Source organism: Cajanus cajan, chromosome 8, assembly GCF_000230855.2.
Source record: "Cajanus cajan strain Asha chromosome 8, NIPB_CcT2T_4, whole genome shotgun sequence".
NCBI classification, from domain to species: Eukaryota; Viridiplantae; Streptophyta; class Magnoliopsida; order Fabales; family Fabaceae; genus Cajanus; species Cajanus cajan.
The window spans coordinates 1,972,279-1,992,876 of record NC_138524.1 but is presented as its reverse complement, the minus strand read 5'-3'; the positions used below and the strand labels follow the sequence as shown (position 1 = coordinate 1,992,876).

The window sequence follows — 20,598 nt, the reverse complement described above, 5'->3', positions numbered from 1 at the left end:
GGTCAATTTTCCTGTTCAACCGGTGAACCGGTGGCTCAAACCGGTTCAACCACTTTTTTTTTTTTTTTTAAGGGACCATAAATCACAAAAATAATAATGAAAATTGAATCTCTTAATGAAAAAGCAATGAGTCTTATTAAATATAACAATGACAACTTGTTCTAATATATTTGTTTGCAATATATACAACTTAAATAACTTTTATAGTATATTATTAATTTTAAATTATATATTTAATAATTCAATATCTATGTAAATATTACATATATTATTTTGTGATATTAATTGCAAGCATATTATATATGTACATATTATTTATATTTTTAATTTGTATTAATATACCGTTTAACATGTAATTTTTTTATGTATTTTTTTACAAAATAAAAATAAAAATAATTTTAAATAAGATAGAAAAATTTAAATTTAAAATAAGATATGAATTTATTAAAATTTATAAGTATAAATATATTTAATATGAATATTTTTTAATAAAAATCGAGTCATGCGGTTCAACCAGTGACCCACCGATTCAACCTTTGACCCACTGACCCAATACCTTAACCGGTTCGATGACCGGTCCGATTTTTAAAACTATGGATCACGGTCCAAATATATTATTGTTTATTACCCTATAATAGTTAGGGGTGTACAAAATTCAAAGTGATCTATAATTGATTCGCATAAAAAAAATTGATCAATTTTGAATTTTTGTTTGAACAATTCATAAAAAATAATTTAATTATCTCATTTATTTTTACAAAGTGATCAATTTGATTTGGTTTGATTTTTAAAAAAAAATTGATTCATATGATTAAAAAAATGATAATTGTACTATGGGATCTAATTTAAAAAAAATTAATATTTTAATAAAATTGAATTAATTCACTTTATAAAAAATATCTATTAATATATCCACTTTTATTAAACAGATCATTTTGATTTGATTTAAATTTTTCAAAAATTCAATCCATAAATATCCTTAAGATCATCTATTCCTACTTAACAAAATATTAACGATTTATTATTTAATAATATTTTACTATCAAGTGAATTTTTATACAAATTCTATTAAATACTCTAAAATTTCAATAAAAGAAAGTTCCTAAGGAGTTAAAGCTAAATACAAAGAAAACATTTAGATATAATTAAGTTCTTTGTTCTTATAGAAAATTGGATACTTAAATTTTATGAAAATAATAAAATTTCAGCTATTAAAATCGTAAATAATAAAATAATTACTTGTATTTTGAAATTATTAAAATATTTATTTTGAATAATGTATTTGATAAAATTAAATTATAAATTGATTAAAAACTTAAAATCTATGAAGTTGATACGAGGCGATGTGGTATATATGTATTTTATAGTGAATGTGGGCCTGTGGGGGCATATGAATGAATAATGATGAAGTTAATTATTTAAAATTTGGGAAGTGAAAGATAAGGTTGACTAGGAGTGGGAACAGTGATAGGATGGAGAAGTGGTGTGTGTGACCGGTGCTTCCGGTTTCATGGCTTCATGGATCGTCAAATTCCTTCTCCAACGCGGTTACACCGTCAGAGCCACCGTTCGCGAGCCCAGTGAGTGAGCTTCTGATTCAAGTCTTGTGCTATTGAGTTGTAACTAGATCTCTAATATGTTTGTTCCAACATGCTGCAATAATTTGTCTTCTCTTCTATATAGTATATATGTTACCATGCTTGCTAATTTTCTTGCCATTTCTTATTTGTGTCTTCAGATGTGGTACACGGTTTCAAAGACTTTGGCTGAGGATGCTGCCTGGAAATTTGCAAATGAAAACAACATTGACATGATTACTATTAACCCAACAATGGTGACAGGTCCTCATTTACAACCAGAGGTTAATGAAAGCGTTGAGCCAATTTTGAACCTAATAAATGGTCATTTGTATTTACTCATGTTTGTTTGTATAAATTTTATATTAGAAAATGTGTTACAGTGGCAGAATTGATTTTGTATATTTTACAAACAGGAAGTAATTCTTTAACTTATTTAATGCAGGTAAAAAATTTCCAAATATATCTATAGGATGGATTAATGTGAAAGATGTTGCTATCCCTCATATTCTTGCATGAGATTGCTTCAGCCAGTGGAAGATACTGTTTGGTTGAGAGAGTCATACACTATTCTGAATTGGCTCGAGTTTTACGTGATCTTTACCCCCACATTACAAATTTCAGATAAGTAAATCTAATTTTATAAAACATGAATTGGAATTCCCATTTATTGAAACTCCTTTTGTGGCCCTTTACTGGCTCGTTTCCTCCTCGTTCATTTGCCCTTGATTCTTTGAAAAACAACCTTGCTAAATTTGGCACTGTACTAGCCTATAGAGATGTTTCATTATTTTGAAGCTGAAATTATCTTTCTTGTTTTCATTATTTTTTCCCCAGTAATTGCTTCTTGCAGTATTTATAATCATTGCTATCTCTGATTAAGCATATAGTTTAGCCTTCATTTAGTATTATCATATGTTCATTGCCATGTCTCTGTGCCCAGTTTTCGGAAAGTTATTTTTCATCCCCCATTAAGGGACAAATAACATTTGCACATTGACAAATCTTAACAATGTTATAAGGTGTGAGGTGGATGAGGCGTATATGCCAACATACCAGATTTCCACAGAAAAGGCAAAAAAGAGTTTGGGAATAGACTTTACTCCTCTGGAAGTGAGTCTTAAGGAGACAGTGGAAAGCTTCAGAGAAAAGAACATTGTTAACTTTTAATTCCTGATATATCCTGCATGAATAAATGTTGATGATCTCAACCGCCTTCGGTTTGTGACTATGATAAACTCCATGCTTAAGAAGGAATTATCACCTTAAAATAAGATGAGATCTGACTCGTTCAAACTTTATTTTATTACACGAATCAGTTTTAAAAAGTTCAATCGGAGTTCGTATTTCACAACAGACCCTACTGTCATTGGTCTAAGAAGTTTTGTTAATAAAACTTGTTTTTAATGAAATGCGTTAAATTAATTTGATAAAGGACCAAATTAAAAAAAAAAAAAAAAGATAAATTGCATTGTTTCAATTCCAACTATATAACGTTGAGTACTTCTGATAACAAACCTATGCTAAGGTAGATCTCCTTTGATTTATTCATTGAAAATGCACGATAGAAAAAAATAAAATAAAATTATATATATATATATATATATATATATCAAATGAAATATCTATTTATAATATAAAAATTAAGTTACACTCTATTATGTTGATATATTATTACAAAATTAATTTTATATTATTATCATGTCAGCATATTTGTCTATGTGATAAATTTTCAAAATTTTTATCTTTTATCATGTTTTTCTTTTACCTTCTATATATTATATCTTGTTCCACATTTTATATAATCTAACTCTCATTTCTTTATTGTCTAATTTTTATTCTACTATAATCATCATAATTAAAAACGTACTATTTTTTTTTCTTTTCTATCTTTTGTATTACATATTTACGTTTTATCTAATTTATCTCTCATCCTCTTTATTTTATTTTCATTTCATATGACAATTTTTGTCAAAAATGAAAGGTACTACTTTTTCTTTCTTTTTTTTTCCTCCTCTACCTTCTATATTATATATTTACGTTCTATCTAATTTATTTATCATCCTTTTTGTTTAATTTTCATCTCACATGGCAATTTTTATTAGAAATGAAAAGTACTACTTTTTCTCTTTTTCTTTTTTCCTCTACCCTTTATATTAATATTTAATTCTATCTAATCTATCTTTCATCTTCTTTGCTTATTTTTCATTTCACATGTCAATCTTTGTCAGAAATGAAAAGTATCACTTTTTCTTCCTTTTTTTCTCTCCTTTATCCTTTATACTACATATTTACATTTATTAATCTATCTCTCATCCTCTTTGTTTATTTTTCATTTCAAATGTCAATCTTTGTTAGAAATGAAAGATACTACTTTTTTTCTCCTCTACCCTCTATATTACATATTTACATTTTATCTAATTTATCTCCTATCATCTTTGTCAAAAATAGAAAGTACTACTTCTTTTCTTCTTTTTTTTTACTGTTTTCAATTTGTCACACATAATATAAGATTTAATACAGTCTTGTGGAAGAGGAAATATCACAAATTAGATACTTTGAAATTGTGGAAAAAAAAAGAAATAAAGGCAAAAAGTGCTTTAATTTTATTTCTTAAATAGTAATTTTATTGAATATTTTTGTGAACTTTTTATTTTTATTTTTATTTTTTTTTCTTCTATTTTCTTCCCACATCTCTCACTTTTTTTTTTTCGCTTCAAGGGATAATACATTTTAAATTTCTTAACTAAATAAATCAACTTAGTTTTATTTTCCTTCTATATTATTACCGATGAATATTAATAATTGTGATAAAGTATGTAATATAGTTACAATTTGTATTGAGTAACAAACTTCCTTTTATCTCAAACTGCTCCAAATTAAGAAGAGATGAGAAACAAGGAAGAAGAACACAACTTCTCCACAAAACTCAAAACTTCATATTCTCAGCCTCCAAACGTTGAATCTTATACGTTATTGCTTATACTCATCTAAGGGAAGGATCTAGAAGGAAATCAACAAAATCCGAATGAGAAAAAACTTATTTGACTCTAGAGTCTCTCTATAACTTTTCTTAAGAATGAACTTATAATGTTTACCTTTTAAGAAATATCTTATATACTATTCTCCAAGTTTGGCCAACTTGACCCTAACTAAACTACTTCAGCAATAATTTAACTCTCAAAGTTTCATTATCCCTCAATGTTTTAAAATAACATTAATTACAATAATTAATCAATATATAATATATAATTATCAATAAATTAAATATTCACACAGTGTTACACCTTATAATTATTGTTTCACAAGACTTTTTTTTTATAAAGTTTTAAAAATTCTTATAAAATTAAAACAATTATTTCTCTAAAATAATCTTCATCATAGATGCGTCAAGATGCATTCCTTCATAAATAACAAAGTTACGTGAGTAGGAAGTTACTTCAAACTTGGCAAACAAATCTTATCCTTAAGAGGAATACAAAATCAATATGCAAAATATATGTAATAAATACATATGGTTCTTAATTCATCCAAAAATAGTACACTTTAATTTTATTTTTTTTAAGATATCGGAAATAAGTGTTTATTTGTTGTTTGATAATTTTTAATAAAATTTTAATTATTTACAAATAAATAACGAAAAAAGTAAGCGTTACATTTTTGTGTTTTATATTTCAAGAGTACAAACAAAACATCTCTTATGCTCTCAGTTTTAGTATTTTATTTGACGTTGTGATAAAAAAAATAAAAAAATTCTTTCATTTCAGTTAACATTCTACAAATCTATTAAGCGTTAAAGATATTTTTCTATTATATACTTAACAATTTATAGTAAGGTGAAAAATATAAAAAAGTATAAAATATAGAAAAAGTAATCAATACTATAGATGATAGGTTTAATTACTTTTTTTAGTCTTATGGAAATTTTACTTTTTTTAATTTCCATAATTAAAAATGTTATATTTTAATTCTTATCTATACTATTTTTGCTTGCTTCTGATTCTTGTAGTTTATTTCTATAAAAAAATGTAAATTTTATGTAATTATAGAAATTTAAAAAATGAAAATAAAATGCATAAAAATTAAAACAAAATATATTTAATTATAAAAATTAAATGATAAAATCCATGAATTATACGAACAAAAATGTAATTAAACTTGAATGATATAATTAAGAAAGTGAATAATATAATATTCTTTTGTAAAAAAAAACTAAAATATTAATGTTTTTCTTAATCAATGCACAAGAGCCTTAAACATTAAATAAAATGAAATGAAAAAGAGTGTTATATTTCAGAGTTTGCTACCGATTATCTTGGACGAAGAGTAAACTCTTTTAAAAAAATAATCATCGTTAAGCAATAACTATCTGAAAAATTGGGAAGTGAAGCGTAAGGAAGGAGAGAGAGAAAAGCGTGTGGGATGAGCAAGGGCGTGGGAAATGTGGTGTGTGTGACCGGTGCTTCCGGTTTCATGGCTTCATGGATCGTCAAATTCCTTCTCCAACGCGGTTACACCGTCAGAGCCACCGTTCGCGAGCCTAGTGAGTGAGCTTCTGATTCCAGTCTTAATTGTTTGAGTAATTTGAATGTTTGATATGAAAATGAATGCAGGCAATCCGAACAAGGTTGACCACTTGCTCAGACTGGAGGGCGCAAATGAGAGGCTGCAGCTCTTCAAGGCGGATCTGCTGGAAGAAGGTTCCTTCGACTCCGCCGTCGACGGCTGCGACGCTGTTTTTCATACCGCTTCACCTGTTCGTCTAGGGCCTGTCAACGATCCACAGGTAAGTTCTACGTCGATTAGAAATTAATTGTTACATTGATTAAAAATTAAATAATTAAATAATATATAAATAAATAATTCGATAAAATTTGAATACGTCTAATTCAATTTTACAAAGCCAAAATTAACTTGTAACATTGTAAGAATTATTTTTCATTTATATATTATTTAATTATCTAACTTTTAATTGTAACGAGACTTAAATTTTTCTCGATAATTCTGTCTGTAAAAGTAAAACCACTTCCACTTTTCCTCTTCACTATCTTATTCTGATTAATCCTCCTCCACTTTTTCTCTTATTCACTAATGTGTGTTTACGTCGTTTTTGTTAATCGTATATTATCTCAATATAAAAGGAAATCGAACCTGGTTCATTAGCTTCACCTCTCCTATCCTTCTCCTCTGTTAACTATATCAATCAATAATTTAACTCTTTTCCTTTCTAAAATATTGATTAGTCTATTTGTTTTTATTTTTACTTTTCTTTTTTTTATAAAATATATTGAGAGGATCCATTTTCCTTGAATGATGCCTTTGAAAAAATAATTGCTCGATAGACGTTTATGTTCGCAGAGGCTGTCTTTCAGAATTTATTTAATTTGATTTTTATTTAAATTTTAATATTTTAAAAATAAATTATCAACAAATAAAATATTTTTATGTTATCATATAAATTATTTATTATAAATTTAAAATATAATTTATATATTTAAAAATAGTTATTCATGTAAATTTTAAATATAATTTATATACTCAATCATAATATTTATTTGTATATATAATTTATTATACATTTTAATTATATAATAAATATTTAACATATATATTACACAAATTATAATATTAATATCTTATATTAATTAGCGTAAAAAAGATGTTTTATATCACATATTTTTTAGAAAAATAAAATAAGAGTGAACGGTTAATAATTAGAGGTTGAATAATTTTTGGAACATTGTAATTATAAATGTAATTTTTGAGCAATTTTGTAAAGTGAAAAACAAAAATAAAACCAAATAAAAAATGGTTGAGAGAGAAAATAAGTAATTTAAGAGGTAGTTATAAAAATAATTATGTACCCAGATGGAGTAATCTCTTTTATTATTAAATAAGTATAAGTTACATATATTTTTTTTTTGTGAATATATATTACTGTAATTACATGCAAGAGATAGGAGGATGTCTATTTATTTTACCATAATCTTATTTATTGTATTTATTAACAAAGTTTAATGGTGATATATTGTCTAAGAAATTTTAAAAAGAATAAATTGATAATTATAAATTTACTGTATAATTATAAAAATAGTTATTATAAAAATAATAAATTTATTATTTATAATAAATTATAATTAAATGTCAATTATTACTATTAAATTGTTATTAATAATCAATGAGAAAAAGACACTACGTCCCTCCGTATAACTATTCATGTTAATAAAATAGTTGAGAAATTATCATATAAATTTATTTATTTTTATTTAAATCAAATAAAGTGCGCAAAATGGAGAATTCCATTTATATATAGATACAGAAATATCTATGATGATAATGTACAAATTATTATCCGTGTATCATATATGTTTATTTAGGGGTTACGTGACCAATTAGTCCTAAGTTAGTCCATGTCCTTATATATTTTAGGAAGTTTGAATTATATTTTGGTTTGTCCTAAGTTAGTCCATGTCCCTATATTTAAAATATATATATATATATATAATAAAATATTTTGATTTTAATATCATATTTACTGATACATAATATTATTTATTGTGATATATATACATAGAGAAGAGATCAAATGAATTTTCATGATTCGACCATTATATTAAAAAAATTTAATGTATAAATTAAGTTTATAAATTTTAAAAATATTTTAAAATTATATAATATTTTATTATATAAATTTAAATTAACATATAAAATACTTTTAAGATTATCTATTAATTTAAATTAATGAAATAAAATATTGAAATAATTTTTAAATTTTTAAAAATTTGTAAATCTATGCATTTAAAATTTTTAATTTAAAGATTTAATTGTTGAAATTTAATATATATTATGAATTATTGAATAGAATAATTTTAATAAGATAAATATGATAGGCCTTTTTCACATATACATTTTATTTCTAATTTTATTTTTAAACTATTACTTTATAAATTATAAACATCTATACTTTTTTAAATAACTATTACACTCTCCTAATTTTTTTTTTGTTTTAATTTTTTTAAATGAGAAAGATACACTTTTAAATAACTATTATTTTTTTTTTTTAGTAAGAGAGGCAAGTGATAAGACTTCGTACTATTGAAATTTCACCCGTCCCAATTAGTTTTGCTCACTCCGATATTTATTGCACAGGAAGATATAGAAGGACCACTATTCTAATTAATCTATTTATAGCACGTTGTAAATGGTCTGGCCGTGACGTTGTAGCACTTTTCCTTTTTACCATTTGAAGAAAATGACATGACTTCGTTGATGTAGTCACTTTCCCTTCAAACTTGTTTACAATTTCCTATTTTGAGCAATAAATGGAATTTTAGTGAAGAGTTGTTCGTGGGATACTATTATAGCATATGATAAGGTATCCTCTCTCTCCTGCACAATACCAATAATAAGGATAAGGCTCTCCAATTTCTGTGTCTCTGCATATTTAACAAAGTGAATGCACTGTCGAAATTCTACTTTAGCTATTTCACGTATCAGAAATTTTTTTAGCTATCGAGCAAATTCTGTGAGCTTTATGAAAAGTACACACTAGAATTTAAGTTCCATGCCTTGGCTTCCTGTTTTGATGAGATAGATGGTTTATAGATCATGAGATTCACCAAGCTGGGATTTTTTTTATCCCTATTTGACTTTCTTAAAAAGTTTGTAGTACAGCTTGAAAATTACCTCTTTGTTGTGTAAATAGATCATTGCCTGTTATCCACTGTTAACTTTTGTTCCTCATTTCAGGCCGAGTTAATTGATCCAGCAGTAAAGGGAACTCTTAATGTTCTCAAATCATGTGCAAAATCACCATCTGTGAAACGGGTTATCTTCACTTCTTCTGTTTCTGCAGTTATATTTAATGAAAGACCTAAAACTCCTGAAGTAGTAGTTGATGAGACATGGTTTTCAAATCCAGACTTCTGTAGGGAATTGGAGGTTTGTGCTATTTTTGCTAAAATTTATTTGAAGTAGTAGTTGATGAGATATGGTTTATCCAGATTTCTTTAGGGAATTAGAGGTTTGTGCTATTTTTGCTAAAATTTATTTATAAATGAAAAACCTCAAGCCCACGCAGGTGAAATATAAAATAGACTAGAAATGGAGAAGAAACTCGAGATAAGGGAAAAACAACTATTATTATAAAACTCGGCAACTTGATACAATGTCTCTTCTCTCTTATATATATTTGAGAGGCGAGAATACAAATAGCAACTAATAAACTGTTTAACAATTGAGTTTAACTAATTGAAATTAAATTAACCGAGTTAATTTCTTCTTCTATATTTGGTAATACCCCGTAAGTTGAAGGTTGGTAGATATCAACCAAATTCAGCTAGAAAAAGGCAGTAGCTTCAAGAGGCCTGCTTACATTTTTCACGAACCACGTGACAGTCAATTCGATGTGTTTCGTGCATTCGTGAAAAACAGGATTAGCTGCCATGTGTAATGCCCTCCTGTCACTACAGTGTTACAACATTTAATGTTTGTATTAGAAACAGTAGAAAAAACCTCTGATGTGTGAGAATCATAGTAGTATAATCCATCAAGCAACTCACTCGAACCAATCATCCTCTGAGATGTGTCCTGTATAGTACATACACCATTAGAATAAGGAACACTTCATATCCTTTGCCAGTCTAGAAACTGAGATCAAACTGAAACTGAATATAGGAAGGTAAATCACATCATGGAGAGTTATGGAACCATTCAAATTAACAGTGCCTGTAAAATCAGCTGAGGCTATATTCCCATTTGGGAGTTTAACTGAAATGGGAGAGACTTTCTTATATGTAGAAAACAATTTCAGATTTGAGCAAACATGATCGGAAGCACCGGAATCTATAATCCATCTATTGCTAGAACTTTCTATAGAACAAGTGACACAATCTTTAATACCTTTGAATTCAGAATTTCCTTTGAACGAGTTAGAATGGAGCAATGAAAGTAAACCCCTGTATTCTTCTTGAGGAAGAGTGGGTGCTCCATGATCCCTCACTGACCTGTCATCATCTCTACTTTCAGTTTCATCTGTTGATACTTGATTTACTGAAGAACCATTTCCTTTGAACTTGTAATTAGATGGAAATCCATGTTTTCGGTAGCAAGTTTCTATAGTGTCATCAATCCTGCCACAATAAGTACAAACTCTTCCACAATAATGGCCCTTTCCTTTATAATTCTTCTTACTATCAACAGCATTCACCGATACTGGGTCTTCAATTGATCAATTGAACCTAAAACAGATTGCCTTTCTTGTTGTATAACCAAGGAGAAGGCACGATTCAACGATGGAAGAGGTTCATCAAAAGAATCTGTGATCTTACAATTGCCAAAGTCTCATTCAAACCCATCAATAAACGCATCACTTGATCATGTTCTTTATACTTATTGACATTTCGCATTGCATAACACTTGCATCTCACGGAACATACAATGAGGAAATGGTCTGTAATTCTCTAATACCTCCCGCGTGACCTTAAATTCATTAAAATATTCAGTAAAAGATTGTGTACCTTGTTTATGTTGATATAATTTTTGTTGTAATTCCGGCTATACAAATAGAGTCACTTTGAGAAAACCTCTCTTTCAAGTCGCACCACACTTCCACAACATTATTCATGTACATAATCCCTTGTGCGATCGAAGGAAACACTGAATTATATTGTTGCACCTTTCCCATAGGTCAAAGATAGGATCAAATTTATCTGGAATCATAAGAGACCCATCCAAGAATCAAAACTTGTTTTTGGAAATTAGGGCTCTCCTCATTGCTCTCGCCCAAGAGTGATAATTCCTTCCGTTCAAAGGAGAATTTACCAAAGCACTTGCTGGATTTTCGCTTGGATGCAAAAAAAAGGACTCTTAGGATTTTGAGATGGATCCATTGGGTCATTCGTACCCCTATTATTATGATTTCTTGGCATGATGAAAGCGCAGCAAAGCTCTCTCTCAAGAGAGCTCCAATACCATAACACAGGCTAGAAACAGAGAAGAAACTGAAGATAAGGAAGAAAAAAAAACTAATATTATAAAACTCAGCAACTTGATACAACGCCTCTTCTCTCTTGTATATATTTGAGAGGTGAGGATACAAACAGCAATTAATAAATTGTTTAACAACGGAGTCTAACCAACTGAAACTGAATTAACTGAGTTAATTTGTTCTTCTATATTTGGTAATAGAACATGTGATTTTGATGTAGTTTGATCATAGTTGATCATAACATGTGAACAGCATAAATGTGCGTTTGCTAATCAAGAATGTGAAGCATGTTAATTCCAAAGGCAGGGGATATTTATACACTCCGACTCTATTTGATTATGGGAAGTGTTTAACAACAAAGAAAGACATTACTCTCCCCGGAAGGAACAGAACAAAAAACAGTTACCTTCCAATAATATTGGTGTATATCATTCCTAAATGTTATAATAATATTGTCAGAAACAGTCTTGCATTGTTAAGTTAATCTTAATCTCATCTCATCTGTTCCTTTTCTTTTAATCTGAAACTTATTTATCCTTATGATTGTTGAAAATTGTATCCTTTACTACTGTTCAATGAATAGATGGAAATAAGTGATTCTTTACCTTTTGAAATTCAGTAGTCACCAGATCAAGTGGAGTTCACTGAGTCTTGAAGGATGTACCTTTCTGTTTGTTTTGTTATAGTAGAGCAAAAATTGTTATCAAGTATTAGAAATGTAATATAAATCCATTTGTGTTAGAAGGGTCATGTATCACATGATAATTGCATTTAGTTTTTGTAGAAACTAGAATTTAGGATGTAGCACGACTCTTTATCTTGGAAATAGTCCTTACTAATAAGTTTACTAAGAGTCTCTCCATATAGATGTTCTAAACAACCTTTAGTATTGGACAAACAAATTATCAACTAGTTTCACTTATGTCTCTCTTCCTCTCCCCCTAAATTCAACATTTACCATAGTGGTGGATGTTCTTCGCTGCTTGATTTCAAGGGATGTTGATAGAGTTATTCATAGGAAAATATAAGGGTCCATTTGGATAAACAACTTAATTAAAGTCATATTGAAGAAGTACTTATTATATAAATACATATACATAACTTGTTTTTATAATGAAAGGGAAATATGATTAAACACGGACATATCTTACGTTATTTTCCTTAACTTTCCCGAAGTTGAATAACAAGAATAAGTTGAAAAGCAAGAATATTTTGATGAATTGCTTGAGTGAGGAAGCACTCAGCTGCTTCTCTATTTATAACTATTCAGAATTCAGAATGAATTACATTTAAGAGGAATTATTAGAAAAATGCAACTCCCTAGGATAATGATAAGATTTCTTCCCATAAATACAAGTATTATCACACACGGTTCGTTGGTTTAGTTTGGTTAACTCCATTTGTTAGTTTGCAAGATTGATTCATTTGTCAGTTATTAGTTCAGTTTAATTAGTAAGGGATGTGACACTAGTGCTCATGATGTATTGTGGAACACACTTTTATTTTATCATTCAATTTCATTTTCTTCTCGTCACTCTTCTTTCAGTTTTGTCTTCTTCGTACCATGTTCCCCCCATGAGACAAATATACATTAAAAGGGAGAAACAGACAGTTAAATAATAAATATCCTCCTATTGAACCTTTTCCACTGTTACATCATCGAATGCCTTGACATCCATCAACACTACCACTGCTGCTGTTCCTAACAACACTTTGACACCACCACTACCAGTGCTCGTATGGCTGTGCCACTGTATTAGAGATGGTCCATAAAACTTTTTAATCTGTTTCGAGTTTCAACATCATTCAACAACTGTTTTGTACTGTTAATCTTGTACTCAGTAGACAATCGCTGTTGAGTTGTAACTCAATCTCTAATATATTGGTTCCAACATGCTGCAATAATTTGTCTTCTCTTCTATAGTTTGTTACCATGCTTGCTAATTTCCTTTCCATTTCTTATGTGTCTTCAGAGGTGGTACTCGCTTTCAAAGACTTTGGCTGAGGATGCTGCCTGGAAATTTGTAAATGAAAACAATATTGACATGATTACTATTAACCCAGTAATGGTGTCAGGACCTCTCTTACAATCAGAGATTAATGAAAGCGTTGAGCCAATTTTGAACCTAATAAATGGTAATTTGTATTTACTCATAAAAGTGTGTATAACTTTTGTTTGCATAAATTTTATATTAGAAAGTGCGGGAGAGAATTTATTTTGTATATTTTACAAACAAGCACCAACTCTAACTTATTTAATGCAGGTAAACAATTTCCAAATAAATCTTTTGGATGGGTGGATGTGAAAGATGTTGCTAACGCTCATATTCTAGCATATGAGATTGCTTCTGCTTGTGGACGATACTGTTTGGCTGAGAGAGTCATACACTTTTCTGAGCTTGCTCGGATTTTACGTGATATGTACCCCACGTTACAAATTACAGATAAGTAAGTTTAATTTTACAAAACATGAATACTGGATTTTATAGCACTTACTAGCTCGTTTTGAAACTTCAACTAAGGCTGAAAATGAAAAGATTATGCATTGACATTGAGTAGGGTTCGATATGAATAAACTTCTTAATAATAAGGAGTATTCTATAAGAGAAGAAAATGAGATGATAAAATAAATCAAACATGTTTCATAAATTAAAATCAATCTATGGTTACGCATCTTATCTTTTTCAGAAGTTTCGATATCTAACTTCAAAAGCTAAGATACATAACTTTGATATTTGATGTATTGTGGAAAACAAAAGAAAATAATTAAGCAAAAATTTTAGTTAGTATGGATGTTTGTGTCTGTGTATGTTGCACAGACGTGAGGATTATTGTAGTTGCTTTAGTTTGCTTAATGACCTGTTCCCGGGTTTTAATGATAATGGAATGATTGCACACTTTCCATCACAATGGATGTCCAATAATTTGAACTCCAACTTTTTGTTGGGGAAACATTCCGCACGGTGAAGATGAATGTGATATAGACATATACATACAATACAAATATAAAATAGGAAAGACACGAGTTTAACGTGGTTTAACACTTTTTACTTATGTATATAGGAACATCTTATCTGATATTTATTCATTCAAATACATTACAAGTTTTCTATACAAACTTGAGAAATCCTTTCATTACAAAAATCTCTTCTCTCATAGGTTGGTGATCCTCTCTCATTGAGTAGTGACCCCCTCTTTTGCAATAGATGGTGATTCTCTCACTCATATTCACAATTCTTTGTTTATGACTCTTTATTCATAATTGGAAATTTTGGATTGATTTTCCAACATTTTTTATATTTCTATTGAATATGGAAGAGAGAGAGAGAAAGAGCTTACATACAGTTTTTTAAATGTAATTAATGTTGTTCTCCAATCAAAATTGAGATTCTTGCGTTTAATGCAGATTTTATTCATATACATTTATGCATATTACTAAAGTAAAATTTCAATTTGTGAATGAGTTTTGTCCACATTAATGGTTGAGATATGTTACGTTTCTCTCTAAAGTGAGATTAGAGATGTTATTGTGTCTATGTATGTATTCAGAGTTATTGCAACAAAATGGCATGCCTTCAGATAAGGTCAAATGCAACAACTTTGAACATGTAGCCTTACAACCTGTGGGGAGCGACAACCTTGAAACTCCAGTATTACTGTATTAGTATACGTCATGATCATGACCAATAACAAATGATTCTGCAAATGTTGAGTTCCGTACAGACGAATCATGGGCGATTCGCTACTTCAACATTAATTATACCAGCAATAGCAAATTCTTTTGTGAAAATCTTTTGTTTTTCTTTCCATTCTTTTTATTTTTGTGTGTTCTCAGCATTTAATCATTTAAGTTTTTCTTTTTATTTCCTTAAAAGCATTTGCACATTGACAGATCTTAACAATGTTATCAGGTGTGAGGTGGATGAGGCGTATATGCCAACATACCAGATTTCCACGGAAAAGGCAAAAAAGAGTTTGGGAATAGACTTTACTCCTTTGGAAGTGAGTCTTAAGGAGACAGTGGAAAGCTTCAGAGAAAAGGACATTGTTAACTTTTAATTCTTGATATATCCTACATGAATAAATGTTAATGACTACGATAAACTCCATGCTTGAGAAGGAATAAGGCTTGTATTTAATCAAACAGGATAATTGTTATATTAATAAAGGACCAAATAAAAAAAAGAAATTGCATTTTATGAATTCCAACTACATAACGTTGAGTACTTCTTATAACAAACCTATGCTAACGAAGATCTTTGATTTATTCATCAAATATGTACGAATATATATATATATATATATATATATATATATATCAAATGTAACATTAGTGAATATCATTAGCTCAATAAATTATCAAAGCTATATTATTCCAATTACCGAAGTTAAAAAGTACATTTAAATTATTTTCTCCATGCGGTTATCTTTGTGAAGTGTACATTTTAAAAATACAAGTGTCCAAGAAAGATATTTTACTTTAAATGGAAATGGGTTGTGTAAATCATATCACACAAGAGATTAAATGAATTGAAATTCATGGAACAATGTTACTGTAATTAGGGTTGGATACATTGACCAGTCTGGTCCATTTATAGCTCAACCTGTAAATCCGGCAATTTTAATAGGCTAAATAAGCCCAACCTGTGAGATAATTAGTCCTTCTTTTTTTTTTTTTTTTCCCATGTATTCATCCTTCGAAACCCACAGTCAAACAGACAAGTCTGCGAGTTCAATAAAAAAAAATTTAAAAAAAACCCTTCTCTTTTTTTATGCTAAAAAAACATGAAAGGAAAATATTTTAAGAGTTAATCACTTATACACTGCCAGTGTAAAGTTTTTTTACACGGTAACTAATTATATCTTTTAATTATGCCATGTCACTGTTAAAAGTAAATGTGTTAACAGTGACATGGTACAATTAAAAGATATATTTGGTTGCCAGTGTAAAAAAACTTTACACTGACAGTGTATAGGTGATCTACTCATATTTTAATCTAAAACATTTATGCATCAAAAAAAAAATCTAAAACATATATAAGATAGAAAAAGTATAATATATTTTAAATAGAAAATATACTAAATTGAATACTGTTCCGGCCAAAGGGTGGACTAGGGTTTTTTCCTAGATCGTGCCTCACAGCCAGAACATTCAATAGTGTAATCTGTCTTCTTAATCCTAGGGTTTTGGGTTTTATAGTACGTCGTTCATGGGCCTCTTGGGCCCCGAGGATCGAGGGATTTCCCTAACTGTTCTTATCACGATGACGCGGGATTAGCGGGAACAAGCATAATCGGAATTTGACCGACTGGGCCCATACTAAGGGTCCAGCAGGATAAGTGCCGAGTAGCTCGCTTGTAGGCAAGGGAAACCGAGTCTAACGGGTCAAGTCGGGCTATGACCGACTAGGTCTGTACTGGACCCCCAGTCGGGTTAATGCCGAGAAGGTGGTTTTACTCGCCTTATTTCCGAATGAGAAACCAGGTCGGAAGGCGTCCTGGACGGTACACTTGCCTTCCAGCCTTGAGCCTATAAGGCGATAGGGCTTAAGGTCTGGCCATTTGGTCGGTTATTTACCGAGGGGAGGGTTGTTAACGTCCTATACGTCCTATCACCGAGAAAGAGATCAGGTCGGGCTACGACCTGGACGGTACACTTGCCTTCCAGCCCTGAGCCGATAAGGCGAAAGGGCTTGTGGCCTGGAAACCTAGTCGGGTTTTTGCCGAGTAGAAATCAGATCGAATTTTTACCTGGACGGTACACTGGAAACAAAATAGGAAACAATGCACGGAAGATTCTATGTTGAATTAGGGGGTCGTATAAATTCCGACTCGTTGCCAAAGACGATCAGTCAAACACCGAGTTCCGTACTCAAAATTCTATTAGTTTTCCAAGTAAACTCGGCCAAATGTCGAGTCCCGTACTTACAGTCGCCCGAATCCCGATTCCGTTTTGGTGAGGAAATTCATCTTTGATTATCCAAATTCCGACTTAAACAAGATAAGAGAAAAAATTTAAGCTTAAAATTAATTAAATGAAGTCGTCAAAATCCGACTGAATTAAGCAACAAGCTTCATATTTAGTCGCCCAAATACCGATTTGAATGAGTTATTTATACTCGCCCAGTCGGATTTAACCGATCAATCACGAGTTTGGTCTTTGAGTTATTTATACTTGCCCAGCCGGACTTTTGCCGACAATCACGAGTTTGGTCTTCGAGTTATTTATACTCGTCCAGCCGGACTTTTGCCGACAATCACGAGTTTGGTCTTCGAGTTATTTATACTTGCCCAGCCGGACTTTTGCCGACAATCACGAGTTTGGTCTTCGAGTTATTTATACTCGCCCAGCCGGACTTTTGCCGACAATCACGAGTTTTGTCTTCGAGTTATTTATATGACAATCACGAGTTTGGTCTTCGAGTTATTTATACTCGTCTAGCCGGACTTTTGCCGACAATCACGAGTTTGGTCTTCGAGTTATTTATGTTCGCCCAGCCGAACTTTTGCCGACAATCACGAGTTCTTCGAGTTATTTATACTCGCCCAGCCGGACTTTTGCCGACAATCACGAGTTCTTTGAGTTATTTATACTCGCCCAGTCGGAATTTAACCGATCAATCACGAGTTCTTCGAGTTATTTATACTCGCCCAGTCGGAATTTAATCGATCAATCACGAGTTTGCCTGCGAGTCAGAATCAATTTTAAAAATAATGACTTTTATTATTTGATAGTACCTCATTAAAAACCTTGACCGCGCATTCTCCTCTTTCAGGCCGTTGATCAATGCCATCATCTCCTCCATGGTAGGGTGATATATCTGGCGGACCATCTCCAAACTGATTGGAGGGTGGCTGAATGTAGGCCGTTTCTATTAACAATTGCATCAATCGAGGACCAACCTTTACTTGAGCTCCTTGACCCCAGGGTTTCCAATTATCTTGTCCCCGAACTACTCGCATTGCTTGTTGCTTCTTCTGTTTTTTGATCAAACCCGCAACTCTCTTCCGAAGTATGTTCTTTTTTTTTTATCCATTTCCTCGTTTTCTTCAGTCTGTTGTCCTCCTTGTACAACACACGCAAGATCAGATGATTTGTCTGTGGTTGTTCTCTTCTCCCTCCTCATAAATTGGTGTATCCTAGCCTCGTGCTCAATGGTTTCACCTATATGACAAGCGGCTTGAATGACTCGAGCAGTGCCGACCCCATTGGAATTGGTCATCAACAAGGCCATCAACTTGTGCATGACGACCACAACCATCATCTCCGCAGGAACAACGACTTCATGTAGGGCAAATTCAGCGCAAGCTTCTGCTCGCGCATGTCCTCCAACAGTTCCTCGTACTCCCTCGAGTATTTTTCATGTTCAAGAAAGTAATAATGTGTTAGTTCACTTTAATTTTTATTTCCATTGAGAGATATGGAAAATTAGCATCTAACCCAATTATAACCGACATTTCTACTCATAATTTTTAGTTTTTATTATAACCATTATGAATCATAAAGAATATTCCCCTGGAGAGCAGTTGTTTTACTTTTTTTTTTGTATAGACTACAAGTATCTTCCGCTGAAGTATCCTTCCTCCGCGGAAGATAATCCTGTTCTGTTGCCGCGATAGGATCAACTATGGGCGCAAAGCAACATTATTATTATACCTTAAAAGAGATGTGACATTTGGCTCTGTAAACAGTAAAGCAACCAAAAATGAAAGGACAAAGGGCGAGGCCAAGCATGAGGAGCCTTGCGACCTTCCCTCGGCCAAGGAGCTTGCAAATAAAAGGGAAACCCCTCTCTTTCTCTCTGGGGTTGAAAAGGAGTGCCTTTGAAGGTCTACGCACGAGCAAGGGCGAAACGCTGCCGTTTTGCAGCTGCAGCGACCCATAGCTTCCTTAATCTCTTCAAATTCAAATCCACTCGTTCGAATTTCGCATCACGTTTCTACAACCATTCGAGACCCCGCGATTCGTTTCGGGCGCGGCGGAGGCATCAAAACGGCGCCTTGATCGGAGAATATGGGTGGGGAATGCGGGGAATTCTCGAAACGACAACCCCGTCGATGTGGTCGACGTTGTCGCAGTGGCGCTTGGATTCGGAGATTGGAAGTGAACTGTCTGTGATCGGAGAGATTTGAAGATTGGTTGAGTGCGCCGCCTCTTGCCATAGTAGGGTGTAGGTTTTTTTTTTGTATTTCTTGGGACGTAGGGAAAGTTTCACCGTAGCCCCACGGTGGGCGCCAAAATGTTCCGGCCAAAGGGTAGACTAGGGTTTTTTCCTAGATCGTGCCTCACAGCCAGAGCATTCAATAGTGTAATCTGTCTTCTTAATCCTAGGGTTTTGGGTTTTATAGTACGTCGTTCATGGGCCTCTTGGGCCCCGAGGATCGAGAGATTTCCCTAACCGTTCTTATCACGATGATGCGGGATTAGCGGGAACAAGCGTAATCGGAATCCGACCGACTGGGCCCATACTAAGGGTCCAGCAGGATAAGTGCCGAGTAGCTCCCTTGTAGGCAAGGGAAACCGAGTCTAACGAGTCAAGTCGGGCTATGACCGACTAGGTCTGTACTGGACCCCAGTCGGGTTAATGCCGAGAAGGTGGTTTTACTCGCCTTATTTCCGAATGAGAAACCAGGTCGGAAGGCGACCTGGACGGTACAAATACTTACTACTTATACTTATTTATTAATAAAGTATTAAAATCATTTATATTTTAAAATCTCTAATAAAGTTAGCAATAAAAAAAATTCTCTTAAAAAGACTAGCCTGTGGGATTCACACATGCCGCAGGCTTGCAGGCCAACCCGCAGACCTACTCCCATATACCACCACTAATTGTAACATCAAGCCTACATGACACACCATTTTGTAGATATTCTTTAAACTTATCAAGAATGTAGCCAATATACGCCTTACTTGTCAAGAAGTAAAGAGCTTAGGAATTAATTTTTCCTTCGAAAGAATGCTGTGAAAGAAGGTTTGTATATAATCAAACTAATCTGTTTGAATGTCTCAAAAAATGAATGCACAACAAA

The 20,598-nt window shown here is 31.6% G+C and overlaps 1 protein-coding gene and 1 long non-coding RNA gene across 3 annotated transcripts; both read left to right on the top strand.

Annotated features, from left to right (window-relative positions):
* The first annotated feature begins 1,384 nt into the window (after positions 1–1,384).
* LOC145950691 (uncharacterized) lies at positions 1,385–3,341 on the top strand. Its single transcript, XR_014428549.1, has 3 exons — positions 1,385–1,580; positions 1,739–1,861; positions 2,023–3,341. It is a non-coding gene; the product is annotated as an uncharacterized LOC145950691 (long non-coding RNA).
* A 2,541-nt stretch (positions 3,342–5,882) lies between these two features.
* On the top strand, positions 5,883–15,762 carry LOC109798827 (cinnamoyl-CoA reductase CAD2). 2 transcript variants are annotated; one of them, XM_020359226.3, is made up of 7 exons: positions 5,883–6,120; positions 6,191–6,363; positions 9,327–9,518; positions 13,539–13,701; positions 13,830–14,013; positions 14,725–14,774; positions 15,477–15,616. In XM_020359226.3, exons 1-6 carry the CDS (start codon positions 6,000–6,002, stop codon positions 14,744–14,746), a joined length of 855 nt encoding a protein of 284 aa, XP_020214815.1. In that variant the 5' UTR covers positions 5,883–5,999; the 3' UTR covers positions 14,747–14,774; positions 15,477–15,616. The 2 variants fall into 2 exon arrangements, with proteins under 2 accessions (XP_020214815.1, XP_020214814.1); XM_020359225.3 differs by lacking the exon at positions 14,725–14,774 and having other exon boundaries at positions 5,887–6,120; positions 15,477–15,762.
* Positions 15,763–20,598: the final 4,836 nt, after the last annotated feature.

Excerpts from the sequence above, each read along its gene's own strand:
- LOC109798827 (XM_020359225.3), top strand. The coding sequence starts at position 6,000 with ATGAGCAAGGGCGTGGGAAATGTGGTGTGTGTGACCGGTGCTTCCGGT. Across the intron at positions 6,121-6,190 it reads AGCCACCGTTCGCGAGCCTA|GCAATCCGAACAAGGTTGAC; the intron begins GTGAGTGAGCTT and ends AAATGAATGCAG. Across the intron at positions 13,702-13,829 it reads AATTTTGAACCTAATAAATG|GTAAACAATTTCCAAATAAA; the intron begins GTAATTTGTATT and ends TATTTAATGCAG.